Consider the following 8915-nt stretch of genomic DNA (forward strand, 5'->3'; position numbering starts at 1 on the left):
GTGGACTGAGGCTTCCCTCCAGTTCCTTCTCTTAGGTCCCAGGGAAAGTTAAAATATCAATGTCAGAGTAGCAGAAGAAAGGGTGCCCAGCTTCTATTTAGAGTTGAAATGATAACACTGAAGATGAACTGAGAGGACCCCACATCCCAAACAAAGGGAGCCACACTGACATCACCCATTGTCACCTGAGTAAACTCAAGGCAGGGCTGGTAGCAAGTAGTGGGCTACTCACTCTAAAGTTTCTCTTGTTTCTCTGTGGGGCTCATAGGGGACAGAATGATCAGAAGAACAGGAGCCTTGGGGGCTGGTAAAAGAGTGCCTTAAAGGAAGCCTGTATAGGCAACCTTCAACAGACCCCAGGTGGAATCTGCCTGTTGAAGGTGCTCACAGCAAATGTGTCTCCATTCCCTCAGGTGCCCAAAGCAGCTGTCCATTGGCTCACTACTGTCTGTTGTCCTGAACAACAGCCATCATGCCTCGTGGTCATAAGAGCAAGCTCCGTGCTCAGGAGAAACGCCGCCAAAACAGAGCTGAGAAACAAGGTGATAAGAGTGCTCAGGCCCCTGCAGGAGAGGAAGAAGAGGCCGCTTGCTCCTCCTCTTCCATTTTGGGGGAAGGTCCCTCAACCTCCACTGGTGCTGGCACTCTCCAGGCACCTCAGGGTGCCCCAGCCACCACCAGTGCGGCTGCAGGAGCTTCAGGTGAAAGATCTGCTGTAAAAGCCGAAGGCCAAGTTCAGCAAAGTAAAAAATCCCCCCAGGCCTCAACCTCTGCTGAGAGTTCTGGCAAACGTCTACTAAGTAAGAAGGCGACTATGTTGGTAGAGTACCTGCTGTATCAATATAAAAGAAACCAGCCCATTAAAAAGAGAGATATGCTGAAGATCATCCACAAGTGGTTCAGGAAGGACTTCCCTGAGATCCTCAAGAAGGCCTCTGAGCGCATGGATCTGTTCTTTGGCTTGGAATTGAAAGAAGTTGAGCCCAACGGTAATACCTACACCCTTGTCATCATTGAAGATGAGAGTCTGAGCAGCGGCTTCAGTTTTCCTAACAAAGGGATTCTGATGCCTGTACTGGGTTTTATCTTGTTGAATGGCAACCGTGTCTCTGAGGCAGACACCTGGGTATTCCTGAATACTTTGGGTATCTTTGATGGAAAGAGTCACTTAATATTTGGGGAGCCCAGGAAGCTTATCACCCAAGAGTTGGTGCAGGGAAAATACCTGGTGTACCAGCCAGTGCCCAACAGTCATCCTCCACGCTATGAGTTCCTGTGGGGTCCAAGAGCCCACGCTGAGACCAGCAAGATGAAAGTCCTCGAGTTTTGGGCTGAGCTCAATGATACTGTCCCCACTACCTTTGGGCTGCATTATGAAGAAGCTTTGAAAGATGAGGAAGAGAGAGCCAGAGCCGAAGCTGCACCCACAGCTGCCACTTCTCTCGAGGCCACATCTAGCTGCTACCCTCAACCTGAGTGACATTGAGGTGGAGTCTTCACTTTTGGGCTGTAAAAGCCTGTTAAGCAGTTTCCGATATGCAAAATATCTTGATGAGTTATATTTGTGTATTTTTCTTTCATTTTCAAGTGATGTTCTTTTAGAATGTTTCTTTAGCTTTAGGATATAAGTTTATGAATGAAATGGATCTCACATTTATTGCTGTTCATCAAGTTAGGAGTAAAAGTGTTGTTTTTGAAATAGAAATTGGAAATCCTTCAATCACTTTTGTGATCTAGGACAAGATAATATAGATTTAGGATAGGAATATATTTTGGGATGTGAAAGAACTTTACACTAAAGTAGTTGGGAACAGCAGATGGATAGATACATAGATGGATAGATAGATAAAATAAAAATTGTCCACCTCTGTTTTAATTTTTTTCACTTAACAGTTGAAATACAATGTTATAGTAGTTTCAGGCTTGCAACAGAGTGATTAGACATTTATATGAATTAAAAGTGTTGCCCTAGCCAGTTTGTCTCAATGGTTAGAGCATTGACCCTCAGATTGAAGAATCGAGGATTTGATTCTGGTCAAGGGCCTGTACCTCAGCTGCAGGTTCAATTCCCGGCCCTGTCAGAGAGTCAGCTGGAGGCAAGGGATCAGTCTCTCTCTCTCTCTCTCTCTCTCTCTCTCTCTCTCTCTCTCTCCCCCCCTTAAAAAATTCCACTGTCTCTAAAAAAAAAAACCACTCTAAAAAATTCAATGGAAAAATATGCTCTGGTGAGGATTAACAAAAATACAATGCTCTCACCATAAGTCTAGTACACATCTGAACCATACATAGATATTAAAATGTTACTGCCTATATTACCTATCCTGTACCCAGCATTATCTGTTACAGCCAAGACATGAAAGCAAACTAAGTGTCCATCTATCGTTTTTTTGTTTGGTAAATTTGTAAGATATATACAAGGATTTCCTGATGTTATTCAAGAATGTTTGAGAATATAAGTCCTCTTAATTCATAGCTTTTATGCTACACAACCATTAATTGAGCATCAGCTCTTTGGAAGTCTTCCTGCTCGCATGGGGAATGTTTAGGCAAAGAAGACCATGTACCTGCCCATGCAATTATAGATTGTAGGAGAAGCTATCAATATAAAAGAGGGTGATATATTCTCCACTTCTTAAAGAACAAGTGAAAAGGAGTGTAAATAGTGGGTGGAGATAGCATATTACTTAGTGTCCATTGCTAAGCAGAAGTTAGATCCATTGGGAGGTCAGTGGGAAATCTGGGGACACATCCAGTAGTTTTTCTCAGCCTGATTGAGGTCTGAGTTGAAATCTCCACATTGTGGTTGGAAATGCTTGTTGACCATTATTCTTGATGTGCAAAATACTTTGTTGTCTTATTTCTTAGGTAATTTTCAAGTAGTATTGTTAAAAAAAAAAAGAAAGTTTATTTAGATTCAGAATATAAGTGAAGTGATAACTCTACCCCATGTTCATTGCAACATTATTTACAGTTGCCAGGACATGGAAACAACCAAACTGCACATTGATCAGTGAATGGATACAGGAAAAGGGATACACACGCACTCATACACACATAGAAAAGGATCTATCATTCAGCCATAATAAAGAAAGAAATCCTGCCACTTGCAACAGCATGTGCAGAACTGGAGGGCATTATGCTAAATTAAATAAGTGGTCGTTTTCAAGCAGTGTTCTTTCCACAGAAAGTTTTCAACACAGAGAGAAGAACAAATGCTGTATGGTATCGCTTACATGTGTAATCTTTAAGAGGAAAAAAACACAGAAATTAACACATAGATACACAGAACAGACTGGTGTTTACCAGAAGCAAGGAGTGGAAGGTAGGTGAAATAGGTGAAGGTGGCCAAAAGGTACAAATTCAGCTATAAAATAAGGCCCGGGGATGTAATGTGCAGAATAAACTTTAATAGTTAATGATAGTATTGGATCAGTAAAAGTAGCCAAGAGAGTATATCCTAATAGATTAATTACAGGAAGGAAAATCTGTGAATAAAAACATTTACACAGCATGGATGGACCTGGAGCGCATTATGCTAAGCAAAATAAGCCAGTCCAAGAAACATAAGTATCACATGATCTCATGCATATGTGGAATCTAATGAACCAAATAAACTGAGAAACAAAAATAGTCCCAGAGATGTAGAAGCATGAATATACTGTTGAATATAAGAGGTTAGGCAGGGGAGGGTGGGTGGGAAGAGATCAACCAATGAGTTTATATGCATATTTGTATAACCTGTGGACACAGACAGTGGAGTGGTGAGGTTCTGGGGTGGGGGATGGGAGCGGGCTAGAAGAGGTTAATGGGGGGGAAAGGAAGACTTGTGTAATCATTTCAACAATAAAGATTAAAAATCGTTTCAGTGTGTATATTTGTTTACTTTATAACAAACTGCCACAAATTGAACAGCTTCGAACAACAGACACTTAGTATCTATCTCACAGTTCTGTAGGTAGTAGCTGGGCTCCTGGGTCAGAAATCTCAAAGCTGCAAACAATGTATCAGGTAGCTGTATTCTCACATGGAGCTCAGGAGCTCCTTCCAATGCCATGCAGAATGCAGTTACCAGAAACTGAAAGACTGAGGTGCCCATTTTCTTGCTAGCTGTTGGCTAGGGGTCATTCTCAAGTTGCTATTACCTCCTTGGTATGCTATGTGGCTCCCTCCATCTTCAAAGCCAGCAAAGGAGAACCTCCCTCTCACTCTTTGAATTTCTCTCACTAGGAAATGCCCATCCCATTTAAGGATTCACCTGATTAGGCTTGACCCATGGAGGATAATCTCTCTATTTGCAGAACAAATTTAGGACCTGAATTACATTTGCAAAACCCCTCCTAGCAGCACCTAGATGAGTAGTTGATTAATTGACTGGTGGAAGATGTGTGTACACAGAGTGTCAGAAATCTGGTAGGCCATCTTGGAATCCTGCCAACCAGTGTCCCCATGTGTGTAATTAAACGCTTTACCCTTTAAAGTTACACAATAGGATAACTATTGTTATAGATCAAGCATGTCAAACTCAAAGGCTAACATGGGTCAAATAAAAAAGGTTTAGGTTTATGTGGGCCACAAAAAAACAAAAGCTTCAATTTTCATAGAAATGTAGGTTTATTTCCATAGAGACATGCCAAATACAAAGGGCTGAAATAAATGAGTCATTGTTAACATAAAATAATAAAACATTTTTAAAAAATATATTTTATTGATTTTTTACAGAGGGGAAGGGAGAGGGATAGAGAGTTAGAAACATCGATGAGAGAGAAACATTGATCAGCTGCCTCCTGCACACACCCTACTGGGGATGTGCCTGCAACCAAGGTACATGCCCTTGACTGGAATCAAACCTGGGACCCCTCAGTCCGCAGGGCGACGCTCTATCCACTGAGCCATGCCGGCCAGGCAATAAAACATTCTAACACTTCGGTGTCGGGTGAATTTCCCGCCAAAATATAAGATGGCGCGTTAAAATGCCTATATCTTTTAAGCGTAACACAAATAAACCCATTTTTCTTGCTCTCTGAAAGCGAAATATTTCCTGTTGTGCACACCAAACAAGTCAGTACAAGACTAATGATGTGGCCATCGGATGCTAAAATATTCGCTGCTAGTATTAGTGAGAGAAATGGTGCGCCTGCGCTTACCAGGTAAGGTGCATAAGGGAAGTGACTGCAACACGATTCTAGTAATCAGTCACTAGCAAATGTTGTAGTTTGTTATTAATAATTATGTATAACAGGATATTGTAAAAATTAAGTCACGAAATTTTTATTAAAACATAGAAGCCCATTGCACAAAGATTTGCGCAATAGGCCTTCCTTCCCCTGGCTGCTGGCACTGGTTTTCCTCCGGCACCCGGGACCCAGGCCTTTGGTCCAGCCACAGCAGAGAAGCCAAGCATCTTCAGTCTTCTGTCTTCACTCCAGCTGGAGCCTTCTGTCTTCGTTTGGTGCCTGCGTATGCAAATGAACCACTATCTTTGTTGGGTTAATTTGCATACTCATCCTGATTGGCTGGTGAGCATAGCGGAGTAAAACCAATTTGCATGTTTCTCTTTTATTAGTGTAGATTTCTTACATACCATTATATTGGCTGAGCCACAATAATATTCGTGGGTCAATTATAAACTTATGAACAAAAATAGATACAGAGGCAGAGCAGCCTCGAACAGACTGTCAAACTACAGCGGGAAGGCTGGGGAGGGTTGGGGGGCAGGAGGGGGGGGTAAGAGATCAACCAAAGGACTTGTATGCATGCATATAAGCATAACCAATGGACATAAGACACTGGGGGGGTAGGGGAGGCCAGGGTATTGTCACGGGCGGGAAAAAAAGGAGACATATGTAATACTCTTTGTAATACTTTAAGCAATAAAAAAATTTTTTTTAAAAAGTCTGCTGAGGGTACAGCCTCCGAGTGTGTGGACAATCCAATGCTGGCCAGGTGGCTCAGCTCAATCACTAGTGATAGGAGACACCCTCCTTGCAGTGCCTAGACCAGTGGTTCTCAACCTTCCTAATGCCGGGACCCTTTAATACAGTTCCTCATGTTGTGGTGACCCCCAACCATAAAATTATTTTTGTTGCTACTTCATAACTGTAATGTTGCTACTGTTATGAATCATAATGTAAATATCTGATATGCAGGATGTATTTTCATTGTTAGAAATTGAACATAATTAAAGCATAGTGATTAATCACAAAAACAATATGTAATTATATATGTGTTTTCTGATGGTCTTAGGTGACCCCTGTGAAAGGGTCGTTCGACCCCCAAAGGGGTCGCGACCCACAGGTTGAGAACCACTGGCCTAGACTTAAATAAAAGTCTCAGTAAAGTGGCTGCTCACACAGCTCGTGGCCTTAAATTTCCTCACAAAGAGTGCTACGTTTTGGTGAGCATTGAGGGTCAACTGTTTTCTCTGCATGAAGGCCCGGCCTGACCACTTAGAAAGAAGAAGGACCCCCGCTCTACAGCTGTCCTCTACTGTCCCACTGTCTGCCAGGAACTATTCTAAGTGATGTATGTAGGTATGATGGTCCCTTTTTACAGATGGGGACACTCAGGCATAGAGAGGCCAATCGTTTGAGGCCATCTGAATAACAAGTGGCAGAACCGGGATCTAAGCAAGTCAGCATCAGGTCAGAGTCCTCGTGGTTAGGGGCCATTCTGGCCTCCTGCTGTGCTGTACAAGCAGGAGAGAGCACCCACAGAACTTGGCACTGTTTTTCAGGCACGTAACACAAATTGGAAAAAAATGTCTAAAGCATGGAGGGAAGTAAAGGGGATTGTCGGGTGCCTCGATGGTAATGATGGGCCTACAGAGGTGTCCCTTTCTCTCTCCAGGCTCACTGCCTGCAGGATTATTGATTGCAGCATTACAGAAACGCCACTCTCCACTTCAGGGCCATTGGTACTTGCAGCGCCAGATGGCTGTCCTCAGGGTTCACTGCAGCTGAGCATAAATATGAAACCCCCTCTTTCTAAGGGGGGGAGGTGACGATGCCCAGGTGTGTGGTTCCGGAGTCATTTTGCCTTGAGTAAATCAGTAGGTTCATATTAGAAGACACGTGTTAATTTATTGCAGCAAGATTTTATGTCTTAATCATTAGCAAAATTCCGTACCAGAAATTCTTTCCTCTTTAATCTTGGTGGGATTGGTATTACACATAACTCGACTATTAAGACAAGAATATCTTACAGATGGGGAGGTCGTTAATCTAAAGGGTTTTTGCAGTGTGAAATGCAAATGCTTGGTGACAGGTACACCGGGATCACCCAAAGTCTTCTTAATCTGCCATAAAGGGATCTAAGGAAAGGTTTGATTGTTTTGTTAACACAAATAAGAAGCCTTTCTGCAGCTCAACTCTCTGTGCAGCTCCAATTCCTTTACCATTTGTTCAGATAAGCTATTCAGCCTCCAGAGAGTCGGTTCATCAACACCTTCTTTCTCTCTGTGTTTCCCAATGACAGACCTGGGGTTTGGGGTTCACAGCCACAGAAGGTGAGGGTAAAGCAAAGGTGTGCTCTCTCCAGTATCTCCTCCGTGGGCCTCTGTGACTCCTCCTCCCTCTGGGGTAGCACGCCTGGGTGTTTCCCTACACCAGTGATGGCGAACCTATGACACGCGTGTCAGTGGTGACATACAAACTCATTTTTTGGTTGATTTTTCTTTGTTAAATGGCATTTAAATATATAAAATAAATATCAAAAATATTTTAAAAAATATTCATGGGTCACATGTGGTCTGCGGGCCATGAGTTTGACATGCTTGTTATAGATGATTGTCTCAAAATAATCTTGAGGCTGAGGTTGGACACATAGGTGATACAAGATTGGCCATGTGTTGATATGGCTGAAGCTCAGAAATGAGTATCTGGAGCATTACCTTATTCTCTATACTCTTGCAAAACATATCAATTTTGTCACACAAGTCATTCCAGAGCATGGAAAATGCAACAAAACTTCCAAACATTTTTTATGAACCACATATAACATTGTTCATTACATCAGGTAAAAGTAGCTCAAAATTATTACTTTATTATTATACTAGAGGACTGGTGCATGAAATTTGTGCATGGGGAGGGGGTGGTCCCTCAGCCCGACCTGTACCCTCTTCAATCTGGGAGCCCTCAGGGGATGTCCAGGGATTGGGCCTAAACTGGCAGTTGGACATCCCTCTCACAATCCGGGACCTCTGGCTCCTAACTGCTCACCTGCCTGCCGGCCCTAACCACTCTGCCTGCCGGCCTGATCCCCCTAACTGCTCTCCCCTGCTGGCCTGGTCCCCCTAACTGCCCTCCCCTGCCTGCCCGGTCACCTGTAACTGCCCTCCCCTGCCAACCTGGTCACCCTTAACTTCCTTCCCCTGCTGGCCTGGTCACCCCTAACCTCCCCTTCACACACAATTGTATTTGACTTCCTTATTGGCTTCTCCCTCTCACAAAATTTTTCTCGCTCCTTTATGTAACACTTTTTCTTACCAACTCATCATTTATAAACTTTTTTTCCTCCTTATTTCCTACTTCTGTTCCATTATCCTTCTTCCCATCTTTCTTCTACCCTCCCTCCCTCCCCACATTCCTTCTTTCCTTTATCTTTACCCCTGCCCTCCCTCCCCCTCTCCTTCCTTCCCACCTTAATTTTTTTCTTCACTTCCTCCCTCGGACCTGCTTTGCTCCCTCCCTCATTTCTTCCTTCTTCCCATTCTCCTTTTAAGCTCTACTGGCTCCCCTTTAAAACTTGTCTTCCCTCCCTCTTTCTCTCTCATCCTACCTTTACCCATACACTCTTCTCTACTTAACTTCCACTGTTAAATATCTATCTATCTACCTGCCTAATTGTCACAACCATAATCTTTTTTATTTCTGACTCCAACTTTTTTAAAATAATATATTTAATGATTTTTTTACAGA

General features: G+C 42.9%; 1 protein-coding gene across 1 annotated transcript; it reads left to right on the forward strand.

Annotated features, from left to right (window-relative positions):
- The first annotated feature begins 472 nt into the window (after nt 1-472).
- LOC102442527 (melanoma-associated antigen B2-like) lies at nt 473-1480 on the forward strand. The gene has a single exon (XM_014453103.1). It carries the CDS (start codon nt 473-475, stop codon nt 1478-1480), a length of 1008 nt encoding a protein of 335 aa, XP_014308589.1.
- The last annotated feature ends 7435 nt before the right edge of the window (nt 1481-8915 follow it).

The sequence above is a fragment of the Myotis lucifugus genome, unplaced genomic scaffold (assembly GCF_000147115.1).
Source record: "Myotis lucifugus unplaced genomic scaffold, Myoluc2.0 scaffold_20, whole genome shotgun sequence".
NCBI classification, from domain to species: domain Eukaryota; kingdom Metazoa; phylum Chordata; class Mammalia; order Chiroptera; family Vespertilionidae; genus Myotis; species Myotis lucifugus.